Source organism: Augochlora pura, chromosome 3 (assembly GCF_028453695.1).
Source record: "Augochlora pura isolate Apur16 chromosome 3, APUR_v2.2.1, whole genome shotgun sequence".
NCBI lineage: Eukaryota > Metazoa > Arthropoda > Insecta > Hymenoptera > Halictidae > Augochlora > Augochlora pura.
Genome location: NC_135774.1, coordinates 9,878,241 through 9,894,767, shown reverse-complemented (window position 1 = coordinate 9,894,767; position 16,527 = coordinate 9,878,241). Strand labels below are relative to the sequence as shown.

Here is a 16,527-nt window from a genome sequence, read left to right as displayed (position 1 = left end):
GATTCCACCCTCGGGAGAGTAGCGAGCGTCTGCGCGCGCGTTCCGCCCACTCGTACAATATCGAGCAACTATTTCCTCTGCGGCCGGCTCGTTCTTTCCGCTGGAATGCGGTGCACTTACGACGGAACGTCATATCCTGTGTCACCGCAGGTGTGACCGCGAGGTTTACGTTTTTCCTCGCGTTCCGCCGGCCGAAAAGAAAACGGCTCGATACGTTTTCGATGCGCCAGTTGTCCTACCCGGGTGCCAACCGAGGTCCGATTTCGCGCGAAGCGGCTTGGGAACCGGATGGGAAACGGCGGACAGGCCCCGCGCGCGCGCGTGCGCGCGTCGGCTTTTATCGAGCCGAGGAAATCGCGTGAAAGGCTCGCGCGCAGGCCGGCTCGTCGGCTGTCAGAGTTCTTGCGGCGAAGAATGCGCGTGTCGAGGGGAACGAATTCTCGCGTTTCTGCCGACGACGACAACGACGACGACGACGACGAGAGCTCGTTGAGCCTGTGCGTCGCGCAACGCGTTAACTTTTCACGGCTCGGCTTTCCGGCAGCGCGCGCGCCGGCCTCGCGTTGCGAAAACCGCCGCGACCGCTATCGGATACGCGTATCGCGCCACGTCCACCGTTTTCTTGCGAGCGACCCAAAATGAAACACGCGAGCGAACCCGGTCCCCGCTTCTTCCGCTTTCCCTCGAATCGGTTTCCTGGATCGAAGGTAGCGCCTTCCGTTCGGCAACTCGGACGATCCGGGCCGCGATTTTAATCGCGTTACGAGTTACGCGCAAAGACTTTCACGGCACTGACGTCATTAGCGTAACGTCCGAACGCGAAGATATCGAAAGGCGCGCACCAGGCGCATGCTTCGAAGAAGCCTGAACCGGCACGGCCGTTTCATTATCGTCCCGTAAAAGCGATTTCGTAACGAGCCTCGAGTAGTCATAGAGTTCTACGAATCCGCGTGCCCCACATACCTCTCGTGAATCACGAATTCGTGCCGCGTTTAGAACCGCCTTTAAAATCGCCCGGTCGGGCCTCTCCGTGAAACCGGACGAGAATCGGCCGCGACGGGGGACCGGTCACCTGGACGAGTCACCTCCTCGACAGGCACCGCGCGCCGACAGGTAGAAGGAAACCGCGAGGTCCCTCGCGTGCGACCGGCGCTGCTGGCTTGTCTCGCCGCGTACGGTTCCGATCGATTCGGGACCCCCGGTTTTCTCGATCGATTGACCCGCATTACGTTAACAGAGCCGCGCGCAGCTGGCCCTTGGCCGATGTTTACAGCCGCGTGGATCGCGATGAATGTACGTGCGAGCTGAATCTGGGACACCGGCGAAGAGAGAACGCGCGTATGGCGAACGCAAACTTTTTGGACGGTACTGCGCGATCACACGAAACTTACCCCTGGCCCGGGCCACGGCTGTTACGCGGTCTTTCGAATCGATTAGGGTCGCGCACGACGGCGAGGGCAATTATCGCGATTACTAGATTGATGCCTTTGTGCGAGATTAGAGTCGTTTAAACGTAGTTTAAGTACAAATGGCTTTGGGTTGTTAGTCATTTCTTAAATTATCGGTAATAGGTTATTATTATAATTAACATGATTATTTTATATTATTATGTAATTAACTCTGATTTTTGTTTTAATAATAAGTAATTTTTTTCTACTAATAATAATTTGTTAAACATTTGCGATGGTCGTCGCTCGATAAATTCGAGTTTGGCAATGTTTCCGGATGAGATTCGACATTTCTACGTGATTTAAAATAATTTAATATATTTATATACACGGATAAACCCCCACTTTTACAATAAAGAACAAAAACATAAGATATTAATACTGGCTGCAATTTAGATAAACATTTAAACTCGTATAAATTTTGTGATACTGACTGAAAATATATTTGTAAAAAGAGTTTAACGAGTCAAAAATCTAAAAATTGAAAATAATACAAGAATATGCCACGTATTAATATTACTATTATCTTTTTCTTTTCTCCTGTAAAAATAGGATTTACCTATAAATAAATATCCTTAGATCCTGGCATAAAGCCTTGACAGTTCTTCGCTCGGTTATTTTCGTCGCGTATAAAATCCGCTTCGTCCAGTGATGACAGATCGCGTAGTATCGCGTAGAGTAATTGTGGTTGATTGCGAAAGGGAAGTCGTGGAATGCAACGGACGCGGACGACACGAAATCGTTGGTGATTCATCGGTGTTTGATGCCGGTTGTCCAAGACAGTGTGCGGACGGTGATTTCGATGGACGGTAACGAGAGAAGACTCGGATAGGATTAATCGGCCCCCAGGAAACGAGATATATCTTGCGCTTAGGGTCTTAAAGGACGCGCGGAGGCTGCCGGGCGCGCTCCGTTCCCGCGAACCCGAGAGACAACACGCACGAGGGGGTGGCTGCCGCCGTTGCGACACGATAGAGAAAATGCGGGCAAGGTTATTCCCTTTCCAATGCACGCCACAATGGATACACGGAACCGCAGCGATCGCCGATATGGCCCCGCGAAGTAGGACGCCTCGAGGTGGGATAGCTAGATCGAGTGTTACTTTCGAGCGATTTCTGGACTTGGCCGTTCCGTCCAGCCGAGACAAATTCGAACGTCGGGGAGCAAACCAGTCGCTGGCAAACCCGTACCGCCAGATCTCTTCGACCGCTCCGGCTATTAGATTGCTATTCCGCGCCGCACGGTGCCCGATTATTTATTTATTGATTTATTTGCTCGTGCGTTACGGATAGGAACGAGGCTAGGCAAAAATCGCGATTCCTCGAATTATTGTGCTGGATTTATGTAGATTATGAATTAGGTGAACATGGAATTACTATATTACTACTACCATAAATAATATGTGAATATTGTTGCCAACAATTATCGTATCGCTTTTGCCACAAATAATAAATGTAACTTTTCTGTGATTTTAAATCGCTCGTTTTTATATTCTTATACGTTCTTGTTTAATCGTTAATTAAGAGATATAGTATATTTTCTTTATCTTTGTAAAAAAGGGTTTCTATCCGTGATTGCCAAATAAAAAACTAAATAAACAAATAACGCTGTTGAATTATTTAATAAATATTCAAAAGTTCGATTTAACCTTCCCTAAAATTGTTTAAGAAACAATGAGTAATAAGGGAGTAATAAGGGAGGTGTTCAGGTAAAAATTAACTACCAGCAATTTACCAGAAAAATTTTGAAGATATTCATTTTAATAGCAATTTTTACGCCGATTCCAACGCTCTGCAAATTATTAATTCTTTTGACAATAGAAAAATTTCTATGAAAAAAATCTACTGTGAAAATATCAGCTCGAAAACTCGTCCGAGCTATTTGATTTTTGGTAATAATTATTACTATCGAGAGAGAAATTCTATTCTTACAATTTTATTCCACCTTATCGAATAAAAAATATCTAATCAAATAAAAATCTATATAAAAATATATATACCGCTCAATTATAATATATAACGCTGAATCATTCCTTAACACTACCAATCCCTAAAAGTAACCATTGAAAACAATAACAAGGTCCATTCAAATCGATTTTTATAAAAATATCCGCTTCGATTAAGAAATTTCTTAACCAATTTTCTCTGAAAGAATTTTTCTAACATCACACTTCTCTGCTCCAGGATAGTTAGAAAGGTGAGCGCTCAACGTCGCATGTTTCACGTGCAGACGAACGATACCAATAATCGCCGTCGAACGCGAGAGTTTCTCGAAACCAAAGAAAGTGAAAATAAGAAAAAAAAGAAAAAAAGAAGTGGCGCCTCGCGCCGTGACTCGAAAGATGATCGAATCTGCATATCGGCGATCTCGATCGGAGTTTCGTCTTTCGCTGCGACCGCCGCCGTAGCAAAACCAAAGACTGGATGGTTGCCTATACTATATTATGCTTATACTATAGGGTTTGCCTATAGCAGGTTTTGGACTATGTATATCCGTTGATCCGGTCGCTCGATATAGGAGCGGATCGAATCGGCGTCGATTTTTCGATCCCCGTGGCTCGATTCCGGGACGAGTTTTCTCCGAACTCCGAGCTTTCGTTGGCAGAAACGAACGAAACGGAGCGAAAGAAAACAGTCCGCCGTAGGATTGAGTTGAATCGAGTCGAATCGTATCGAGCCGAGCCGAGCCGAGTCGAGCCGCGCCACATCGATTCGATTCCACTCGATTCGATTCGTAGCGTCGCTCTCTCGCTCGACTTGGCCGACCTTCACCCGGCTACCGTCGCCATTATGCTGGTTACACACCGGTCGTGGCTGTAATTTACGGTTAACCGAACGGAAACCGAAGGGGAGCGACCGCGTTGGAGTAACGAGGTCGTCGCGCATAGGGTCTTAACGAACGAACTACGACTCCCTCTTTCTCTTTTTTTTTCTCCTCGTGATCGGCAAAGAGAATATCGCCGAGCAAAAGTAACGCCGACACGATAAATAGAACCCTTTTGCTTGCTATAGTGTACTGCTATGGGGTGGACTTCTTAACTCAGGACATGGAGATCTTTAAAACTCAAATAGAGTAACCCTTCATCGGGTTTTATTGCAGTTTAACTTATTTTACTTCTTCATGTATATCAAATAAGTTCAATTTCTTTTATTTATTTATATATATTAAATAGATTTGATCTATTTTATTTATTTATTTATATTTATTGTATTAGAGCGAATACTTGCCACGAATGAGAACGAAACAAAACTCGTACAGTAGCAGCGAATGCATAGTAGAGAAAATATAATGAAGGAGTAATGATAATAATAACAATAATGTAATAAATGTAAAGTAAATGATACAATTAGGAAGACAAGCATTCGTAACCTGATTATATTAATATTAATAACAGAAGCAAATTAATTCGAGTTCGATAATTATTGTGTTTCCTTCTTACTTGTATGTATTCTTTCTTCTGAAACTGTCCTTTAGTCCGCTTGTAAATAAATAACTAAATTAGAGATAGCTCATAACCTGATGTGTAGATTTTTTTGAGATCACGTACGTCGGATTTCTGAATGTTTTGCTTTCTTTTTCCATGGAGTATCTATTTCAACAGAGACTCAGATCTTGATAAGTCCTTTTTAAAAATGCAAATTATTATTTATTGGATATAACTAGATAAAAATTAAATATAGTTATAATCTTAAAGGTTCAGCTTAATTTTTAATTTTAGCTTCAATTCTCGTAACATATTAGTCATCAGTCGTCTGCGGTTTTTCTGTATTTATCACAAAAATGACTCGATAAAATATCGAGGAGTAAACACATTCGAAATACTCAAGAACGTTTCAAGAACTTCGTTTACTGAAATTATTAAAAGAAAGAGTATACTTTCAGTAAATTTCTGTCTTTCAGAATTGAGTTAGACAATTTTTATTTTGTGTAAAAATCCGCTTTTTAAACAAAATCCACTAGAATACTTATAGTTTTTACGTTTTTACGAATAGTTTTTAGTTTCCTTTAGTTCTGATTCTTGTCATAATTCTTTAATCATCTTGCAACTTTCCGACATTATGAATCTTACTACGTATAAATGTATTACAGACCATACAAAGATAAAACGAATCAAACAATTTAATTTTCTCTGGACATAAACGATTGTAATTAAATGCAGACTTTAAACTGTTTTTTTACTGTTGATTTTAAATTTGTTCCTACTATTATTATTACTATTATTACTATTGTTATTATTATTACTACAAATTATTGCTTAAGAGAACTCGGAACTGTTTAAATTTCAATGGATGTGAAGAGTTATCAAAGGATTTCAAAATTTCGAGTATCCCACCCCTAAATTAAATAACAAAATAAATAAAAATATCCAACGTTAGTGGACGCGCCGCCTCGCGTTTCGTCTTCCGAGAGAGAGGCTCGCACGAAAAAAGTCGTCGACGCGAGAGTTTCGCGAGCCGCGTGGGCGTCGAACAGGCCACGGAAGGTCGCGCAATCTGATTTTCGAGGATAGAACTCGTTGCCGGGAGACACAGGCGACGAGATAGCCGCCGGGGCGAACGAAAAACGCGGTTCTGCGTTTTCAAATGGGCCGCCCACGCGCGTCCGATGTTTCGCGACGCGAAACGCTCCGGGTTCGGCGGCCGCGTCTCTCTCTCTCTCTCTCTCTCTTTCTCTCTCTCTGGCAGCAACGGATCGTGACCCACGGATCATCGTGATCGCCGACCGAGATCCATTTGCCCTTCCCCGTCGAGGCCCGGCTCTGCCTGTATCTTGCTTGTGTCGTAATATCTCCACCTTCGGTACCGGCTTTCGCCTCGTGATCGATCTCGATCCATAGATCATTCCATCGAGAAACGTTCCCCCCCGCGCTCGCTCACAGGCACGAGATTCGCCGAGATTTTCCATCTCCGGACAGGCATCGAGCGAGATCGAGCGATTTTTCGCCGTGGACGGGGTCGTGCCGCGATCGAGATCGCCGAACGATTCCGTCGAGTCATCCGTCGCGATCGAGACACGCGCACGGATCCGGAACGAAATCTCGATCCCGGTTTTTCAACGCGCGCGCGCGCGCGACGATCGACGATCGAACGCGCGGTGATCGTCGGAACGAATTCCCGCTGTTTCATCGAGCTCGAAGGACAAATCGAGAGCAAGAGAGGTCTGGAGAGGAGGAAGAGAGGTCTAGAAAGGAGCAAGAGAGGTCTAGAGAGGAGGAAGAGAGGCCTAGAGAGGAGGAAGAGGCGAGTAACGATCGGCGGAATTTCTCGTTATTCCATCGGAGTCCGCAGCCCCTGTTCGCGACTCTGGGTGGCTTCCTTCGAGTCTAAGAACACGAACTCGGGAAGAGAGTTATTGATCGGATGAGCGAGCAGCGCGGCAGTGAACGGGCAATGATCACGACGACCTTGAGAAGAAGGCAACGTTTGTTCGGCGATGCAACGCGCGCGCGGCATACCATCGTATTTTCTCACCCGTGAAGATCGAGCCACTGCACTTTTTTTCCTATCTCGCTCCCTCGGCGGGGACCAGAGCAAGACGAGCACAGGCTACGAGAGAGACAGAGACAGAGAGAGAGGGAGAGGGAGAGAGAGTTCGCGACGATCCGACAGTGATCACCGTTGGCGACCGTTCCGATCGAACGGCCCGATAAATATAATTAAGGCGACGGGAAGCTGAAGAGCCCTCGACACGGAACGCCACGACCGTTTTATCATCCGCTGTATCTGTATCGGCGATAATCGCCGTCATCGCGCGGAAGGGATGTTAATAAGACGTCGTGCTCGCGGCCCGAACCTCGTCGAGTCACGATGTCCTCCTCGGAACGTACGACCGAACAGTCAAAACAGGAAACCCATCGACGAGCTCTGTGCGGTCGTCTCGATATTTATTCATTTACGGGGCGAAATCCCTTTGGGTAACAAACAAAAGATTGGAAGCTATTGGCTAACGGTAAGAGTCGATGAAGTGATGCACTTGATATACAAAATGCGACGAGATAAGAAAGAAATGCAGTTTGTAGCAGATGTTCTGAAAGTCTGAAATTATTATCGTCGCTGTTCAACGTGATGTGATTCTTTTAGTACACTGGTGAAATGACTGGGTCTATTTGGACCCGGATTACAAATAATACTGTTAGTTGATTAGTTTCTGCTACTTGATTTTATTTTGTTTTATTATGGTCTATATGAAGTTAACGTGTCTAACACTTGAAATGTTTCACCTAAAGTTAACACATTCCCTTTCAATCTCCAAAGCTGAACCGCCAATATGCACTACAATATGAAAACAACCATCAATATGAAATCAATTCTAAGTAAAAGACACCTTACAGAACAATTTCAACAACGACAAAGGAATTTCCCAAGTTATTGCCTTGCTAAAACACATTTTACTTGACAACGAAGTTCGCACAATAATTACAGTCGTCGCTAATAACCAATATAGTTAATACGACGCTTGGCCTTTAAGTAAGAAAAACCTTAACAAACACGTAGAAAATAATTGGCCAATAAAATTAAAAATAAACCTAACTGTACTCATTTAAATAGTTTGGAACTAGAATACTATGGAACCATTAATGACCTTAACAAAAAATAAAAGATCGACTAAGTATAGTGTATTTAAAAAGAACAAAGACCAAATTCGATCACAGGATAGTCACGAAACATTAAAACAACGGTAATAATACTTTCGGCGTCCTCATCGTCGAATGTCGTAACTAAGAAATCAATTGTAACCACCGCGGTAATACCTTTAATTACGTGCTCGAATTGCGTGTGCTTCTCTTGTTTGTAAATAAAGAGAAAAATAAATCAATAATAATGGTCATCGAATGCCATTGGACAGCCCTCGATACGGCATTTAAACGGGTCGCTGCTGGAAGGAAACGCGATCGTCGAACAAGGACTTTCGAAACCTGCATCCTTCGTCTCAAAGGGGAGTATTGTTATGTTAAGTGAAAAGACGCGCCCCGGGTACAGCATGGGAAGCATCCTGAAAGGCAAAGGACGCCCTTTCAGGGGACGGAGACCGAAAGACCGAAGTAGCAGCGACAGACAAACAGATAAAGAGAGAACGAGAGAGAGAAAGAGAGAGAGAGAGAGATAGAGACGTCGAGGGCACAGCTGTTGCTCGTCTGGAGGCAGCTGCGTCCTATGGATCGCAGCGCCGCACAGTGGTCGATATTCCTTCGAAAAATGGGACGAGAATCGTTACCGCTTGTAAACATAACAATAAAATCAAACATCTTCGTAAGTGCACGTATCGTTTCTCTACAGTAATGACGAAACATTATTGACGATTTTTACTTTTCCTTTTATTGCTAAATGAATGAGACTTGTTATTGGAAGGTCTGACGTTATGCAGAGCATAAGATTGTATATGACTTTCGCGTAATAGAGCTAAGAGATTTTCAGCTATTTTTAGATTTTGTGGCTGCAGTACTAAGTACCATATTAAATTGCACAGGAAATGATTAAAACCAGTAAATTCCAATACTCGTGTAATACTCTAGTAGTCATATTGTAGACTGTAACACGAATTTCATTTGTTATAGAACTACTTACTTTGTTATTAGAATCAGGATTGTTATGCAAGATAAAAATTATCTGCCTTCGTTGTCTACAACAGAAGATAAATAACGATGTACCTGTTGCTTTAGTAACAAAGTAAAAATAGGAATTTAAATTCTTCTAATTATTATATCTTTATATTATCATATTATTCTTCCATTATTATATCACTTTGGTATTTTAAACAAATAGCAGCACGCTCGTTTTGATAATGGAAAAACGTGACAATCAAAATTTAAACAGCTCCAAATTGTTCAAACATTTTCAGTTATTATTGAACGTAAATGTGTGAAGCCTAGTGATTACAATTATCAGACAACAATAAATCAATCTCCGCATTTTCCACTCGCGAGACAATCTCTCGCCGATTTCGGCCCCATTTCCTAAGAAAGTCGGCCGCCGCCGCGAGACGCGGTCCGAGTGCATCGAGAGGGTAAAGAAAAATCACGCGTCGATCCTTGAACGCGGTCCCGAAAGGAAATCCAACGAGAGCGCGAGTCCGCGTTCACGAGAAAGCGGAGCCACGAAATTGGAAGAGAGACCGCGGGAACGCGGCAAACCGGATGCCGCGCGATTATTTAGCGGGCAGATCGGGTAACCGCGATGCACCCTGGGATCTCGTTTTTCCCCCCTCGACGGAAGGTCATCGACGACCGGATCGCGAACGCTCCAACAAGCAGGCACACACACGGCCGGTGCTCTGTCGCGCTAATTGCAGGTGCCGTTACCGTTACTTTCCAGATGGCATGCCCGTTTCTGTCGCGCTGCCTCGTCCGCTCCAATCGGAGCGCGCGCGTTCCTCTCCGCGCGAGAGCCGCCGGTCTGGTTCTGCGGCGCGCGCGCGCGCGATCTATCGCGTCCGCGCGACGACCGGCTTCGCCGAATTCGCGAAACGCGGACGGCTCGCTCGCTCGCTATAGCGTGGAAATGTCGGAGCGGCGAGCGCATTGCTCGCGGTCTCCGCATTCCCCGCTCGGGAGAGCAGAATCTATTTTCAAGCGACGCTAAACTCCTCCGGTCCGCACGTCCCCCACCTGTCTCCTGTCTCCGTGTATTCTAAGACGCGACCCGACACCGTAAAAAGCAACCGCCGCCGCCGCCGCCGCGTCCCGCTGCCCCGCAACTAAAAAGTATCGTTCCGCCGATCGAATTTGCTCTGGCTGCTCTCTTCTTGGCTCCGGCGAGACCGCCCCCCCCCCTCTCTCTCTCTCTCTCTCTTTATCTCTCTCGGCTCGACTCGTCTCGTCGCGGCTCGTTAAAACGCGCGCGACTCCGAGCCACGTAATAAGATTGCGCGGAAAAACCGTGTCATGCTACTTCGCCTCTTATGCTCCGCACACATCCTTCGGCTGCTCCGCGCGCGCGCGCGCACAGATTGCGCAGCTTTCGGAGCTGGTCCCGCGAAATGGAACACCGATGCAGCGTTCCACGAATTCGTGTGACTGGTAATACCCGTTATGGGGTTTCGGGGCTGAATCAGCCAGATTATTATGATAATAATGACGATAATTGATTCATGGGTACGGGTTGAAGAACCCGTTTTTATCGGAGAGGAATAAAAACGGAAAGAGATTTTGGGGGACCGTTACACGAGTACTATATAAAATATATATAATAAAATACGTATATATCGAATAAATGAATATTATAAATAAAGTAATAAATAAATATAATAATAATAAATATATACACAGGAAAAATATATACATAATGATACAATTATAAAAGAAGAATATAAAATATAAAAGAAGAAAAAGAAAGAACTAGTACGGTAGATATAATATTGCGTTTTTGCAAAAGTAATTTTGTTTCTCCAAGTAGATAACTTAGAAAAAAAGCAATAATAATAGAAGCTACCTTTACACCAACTTACTACTACATATACATATAATAAATATAGTAAACAAGTGCGGTGCGAAAAAATATAATAATAGAGAAATTATCAAAGGCATGCAAGTAACACCGTTGTTAGAAAATAAGTATCAAAGAAGAATTAATTGAAAAAGAAAGAAATGTCACGTTGTACATTGATGAAGCATAGCTAGAACAATAGCAGTGTATCTGAAAGGCGATGCTTATATTACTCATCTTTTCTCAGACGAATGTTAATCTGCGTGTAATAAATAGCCTCCGGTATTATTCTTACGCTTTTTCTAAATGAATTTGAGAAATGAGAAACGCGTTTGAGAAAACATGTAGCATACTGCGTCATAACGGGACAAAAAATGGAGGCTTTTTCTTGATCGCTTGCAACCATCCCCAAACAACGTCTTTCGAGAAGACGTCACGATCCCATACGGACTTCCATCGAAACAACATGGCGATCAAACGATGCGAAGTGTCACTCAATTTTGTCGAAATATTTCGAAGCAAACCACACATTGTAACACCATTATTATTACTATTGTGTCCTTATCAATAACATTATTATTATTATTATTATTATTATTATTATTGTGACCACATTATTGTGTTCTTATTCGAATGTTTAAATATTAGTGATGAGAGAATAAAATTTGATTTCTACCTAAAGAAATGGATAAACGGATATAACTGCTTATCATTATAAATCTCCATCACTAGTCTGATTCGTTAAAGTACGGCAAGGGGTTAAATATCTCTTTACTATATCATATCGCTAAAGTTTCAATCGGAAAGACCCCATCAACTCATTTACTTTGTCATATACCTAATTTTAAACGGAACTTATTATGGACAAATTACTATGGACAACGCAACACAGAATCTCGGAAGAACTAAAAAATTCATTTGCCTCGTGAGTCACCGGTTTTGGTCGGAATCCATTCGTCTCGGCACTCGAACCACGGGCATCGATGTTTGCGCAGGGAAATACCGCGTCAGTGATTCACGGGAGCCGACCGCCCGCTCCCCATAGATCTTTGCGCAAAGTTTGGAACACGTTCTCCGAGACGCGGGAAGAAGCGTCTCTCTCTCTCTCTCTCGTCGTCGATAACTGTACCCTGAGTCATCGCGCGGCGAAACGGACGAACGGAAAGTAAACCTCGCGCGATCTTGACCTTCGCGGTGATCTACAACGTCGAACGCGCGTGATCGCGTTAACGATCCAGATGGGAGAGCGCAGCTAAATGTTCCCTTTGTCCCGGGCGTGTCCAGGGGCGAGAAGGCGCCGCTCTATCCGCCGATCGCGGCGAAGCTGGATAAACGTCTAGCGCGGCATCCTCCGCCGTTCCCTCCGGTCCACGCGAACGGCAAAAGTAAATCGACGCGAAATGCCGAGACCGTGACGAACTCGGGGAGACGTTCGAGGGCCGAGAGGCTCGAGAGGGCGAACGTTGCCGGCCGATAAAGCGCCGGTATATGCGCTGGCATACGCCCGGAGTCGGTGGTGTCGAACGTTCGCGTAGAATCGCTTAATTGGCGAAAAAGGAACAGCGGGCCGCACGAAACGTTCGCTACAGTTTATTTACACTCGCGAATAACGACCTATACGCCGATATAGCCATAATATTTACACAGAGAGACCCCTTTCCAGCGAACGTTCACGGCGTCGGACCGTCGCGATTCGCGCGGCTCGGTCCCGTTTCCACTTATCTACGCCTCGGCGAACAAAAGATCGGTCTGGAAAGCGAGCGATACCCGATTGATATGGCTGCGGACGCTGCAACGTCGGTTGCAACTGCGCCGAGTGCGTCGTCTCGCGGCGACACCGACGCGGCGGAGGGACGGGCGACGCGCGACGCTCGCTTTGCATTTAATTCGTTACGAATGGTTACGCAATTAAGACATTTCCAAGGAATCGCGACGTCGGCTGTTTGAATTCCAGCGTGCCATAACAGAACGCCGTTGGACAAACAATCGGCGGGGAAAAAAAACGTTTCCTTGGACCGCGAGTCCGATTAACACGAGGCAATTATTGTTATTTGTTAGCGTACCGAGCGGTCGCTTATTGTGTTCGTAACAGTTTAACGCTTCGGCTGTCGCGCAAACGACTCCAAAAATGTCGCGATGGTGTCTTATTTAATCGAATTAAACCGCGTAAACTTCTGTTGCGGTTGTTATTTTTTGGACATTGTTACGTTTCGTCGATTGTTGTGAAATTAGGAAGACGAAATTAATTTTTAAATGAATATTCCGATTTCACTCACGAAATAATAGTAAAAGATTTCGGTGTAAAAAAGTAGATTCTGTGTAGAGAAAACTAAAATAAAAGTCGCAAAAGTGATAGTTTTAGGATGCAGAGTAATTAGCATGATTAATCGTACTCTTAATACAATTTTCATACGTTGTGAAATGGTGTACGCAATAAAGTAGTGTGCCATTCTTTAAATGTTTAACAGCGCGTGCAAGGCGCACAATTACCGGAGATAAAGTGTGACCTCTGATCACTTGCAAACAAAATATCGATAATTTCCTTCCATATAAAATTATACTCTAGAATGTACAATCGTATAATTTTTAATATTTTTGGTACACTAAAGAGTGCGACACCCGTATATATAAATAAATTCCAACACCTATTACGTAGCGTTTAAAGAAGACATTATTCTGCGCACATAAGTCGATACGTTTAGTATCGTAAATTATTCGTGACAGAATAACTGCCTGTTATTTATACTGACATAAAACAACCAACGTTTTTGTAATTCCTCAATCACCCCTAACCTCGCATATATTTTCTTTTATGTAGTAACGCGTTGTTCCAGTGTAAGTAAAATAAACAAATAAATAGGAATACGCGCGATACTGGGAAAGTAGCGAACGCGTGCAGGCGGATTGGACGCTAGTGCGGCTACCCTCCCGACTGAATTAAATTTGGAGCGTGCCGCAGGTGTTTGCCGGGCGAGCAGCTGTTATTTAGCATTTGCAGGGACCGGGGAGACGGCTGCAGAAATCTTTGCAACGGTGCAACGCGTTCAAAAGGGAGTCGGCGCGAAATAACGTGGTACGTGCTCCGAGAGAGAGAGTATGGTTTGCCGTTGCGGTGCTGCCGGAGTGAGGGCCGGCGAGGAATCGCGACGCCGCGACCGCCGATAAATATTAATGTTCCATGATAATTTACCGTGCGAAAAATCCGGCGTCGCAACCGCACCGAGAAACGTAACCGCGTGTGCAGTCGCAATCGATGCGGCGACGGGGTCTCGCGCTGGTACGTGTAAACGACAACAAACATCGCAGCCGGTGGTGGCCTATATTATCGCGGCCAGCAACGAGAGTACACTCGCTACCCACTTCCAGCGATTGGCGAACAAAAAGATCGCCGTGGAAAACGGCGCTCGGACAAAATGGAGGATGAACGCGCGATTGGCCGTGACCAGAATATGCAGCTACACCCGTTTCATCCTCTGGTACGCTTCCTCTTTTTTTTTTCTCTCCTCGCGGGGAATTTCCGACGGAAGCGCCTCGGGCCGGGAGGCGACTGTTGCTTTCGCGAAGAAATCGGACCGTGAGTCTGCCGCGACCTGTTGCCTCGGCTCCGAAAGGAATTTCGTAAACAGAAGGCGAGCACGTGCCTTCTTTGTCACGCGATTTCGCAACGTTTGCCGACCTTACCGAGCCCGCGCGCGTTTATCGGTATCGTTCCGCGGACTTGCCCGCGTCCGTTCGCGAAAGAAGGAAAAGTAGCGCGCGATCGTTAAGAAGCGGCCGATAGATCGGATCGATCTGCTCGGTAGCTGGATCGTCCGAGGGATCGGCCCCGCCGAGATGATTAATATTAGAAGCGAATTAACTGTGTCGCGTGACCATCGCGCGACCCGATTCCAAGATTTCTCTTCGACGGTTTCTTACGATCGACGAGTCATTCGGGACACGCACCGGACCATCTTCCTTCCGCGGATGGTCCTCGACCTTGCACAGTTTCGGAGGAGCTGCTCCGCAGCCGCTCGCAGCCTCCTCTTTTCAGCTCTCTCCGCTCGGCCGGAGGAGCAACGGAATTCTCGCGGTGGTTCGACAGAGACGGGAGACTGTGCCGGAGACCGAGAGAGAGAGAGAGATACGCCGCCGTGTAGACCGAGGTCGTAAAAGAGTATCGGCGTGCGCGAAGTCTCGACCTCGATCTCTCGCGGTAGGGGCACTTTCTTTCTCCGGCAGGATACAGGCAGGATGCAGACCGGGGCCGAGAAGTTAGGGGTGCCCCGGGTCTGACCACAATCTTCCACCGACCGGAGGACCCCGTTTTTTTTCTCTCTCTCTTCACGGTCGAACAGTCGTCCCGAAGAATCGTTCGCACGCTTCGGCTGCTCCGTTCGAAATCCGAGACTGGGAACGGATCGGATCGGAGCGGAGCGAAAGCAAATAGAGGATTTTAATTAGCGCGACGGGAACCGCGTGGCGAATCGGCGACCTCGCGAGGTCGTCGAAGGAATGCGGTGCTATTTCAAGTCGGAAGCATAGGCGACGCGGTAACCTCGTTACACAAAGAGACGAGCACATAGGATGTTGAGACGACGGGGCTTGCCGCGGGGAGGCGAAGAAGGGCGAGGGAAGCTGAGGCGCGGTGGAACCGAGCGAACAGAGGGAAGAGAACAGCGGAGAAAGGACGATGAAGAAGAAGAAGAGGAGAAGAAGGGAAGAGTAGAAGAGGGAGAAAGAGAGAAGTCGGACTCACCGTGCGAAAGGTTGTTCCTCGACCTCATACAGCTCCTCGAGGGTCTGTTTCGAGAGAAGCCTCTCCAGTCTCTGGGGCGTGGGAGCGAGATGCCCTGGGATGCTGGTAGTCTCGAACTGGCTGTCCGCCGTCATGGCCGCTGCCGATTCGACGACGCGTCAATCGTATCAACAACTCCAAACGGTGGGCCGCGGATAATCCACAACAGACTATCAAAATAATTTCACTCGAACAGATGTATCACAGCCAGCTATATTATCCACGTTGCAAAGTATCCGTGTTGCACGAGACTAGGAGCGGGTGCCGATGCAGAGGCGGGGTTTTTATTTTCTTTTTATCAAATCAAGAAACAAGGGGTAACGACGATCTCTCTGGTTCGATCACTGGGGGGTTTTCACGGATTTTACTCGCGTTTCAATCGCGGCGACGGCGCAACGGCGAACGGATCACTACGTCACTGGCGCGACAGTTCGCGGCACGCATCTCTCCGTTATCTGGCCGATCGTCGGGACGTGTCTCGCGACCACGAAATCCGGTATCGGGGACGAGGGCACAGGTCTCTCGACGAAGACTCGCACGCACCGATCGCTAGTCGCGATACAAGGCAGGCACGCGCTTCTATCGTGCAAGCCTTACCACGCGCGACCGCTCGTCGCGACGGTTCACCAACAATTGAACCTTCCGCCGCCGCTTCGCTCGATCCCCACTCTCCCGTTGGTGTGCCCCGAGCTCCTTCGCTATCTCCACACCATGGAGGGGAAAGTACATCCCCTCTTCCGCGCTCTGTCGACCGGTGACAGTCGGCACTGTACGGAACCGAACCGGACCGAACCGAACCGAAACAAGCCGAACAACCTTCGCCGCTACGCCGCTGCACCACCGATGCAACCATGCAGCGAACAACTCCGAAAGGCGAAAG

General features: G+C 46.4%; 1 protein-coding gene across 1 annotated transcript in view; it reads right to left on the bottom strand.

Annotated features, from left to right (window-relative positions):
• Window positions 1-16,291, bottom strand: part of LOC144468214 (uncharacterized) — a 74,258-nt gene extending 57,967 nt beyond the window's left edge. Inside the window, exon 1 of the mRNA XM_078177552.1 lies at window positions 15,609-16,291. Coding sequence (XP_078033678.1) covers window positions 15,609-15,742 — 134 coding nt within the window. The 5' untranslated portion in view covers window positions 15,743-16,291. The remainder of the gene's footprint in view (window positions 1-15,608) is intronic.
• Between the last annotated feature and the right edge of the window lie 236 nt (window positions 16,292-16,527).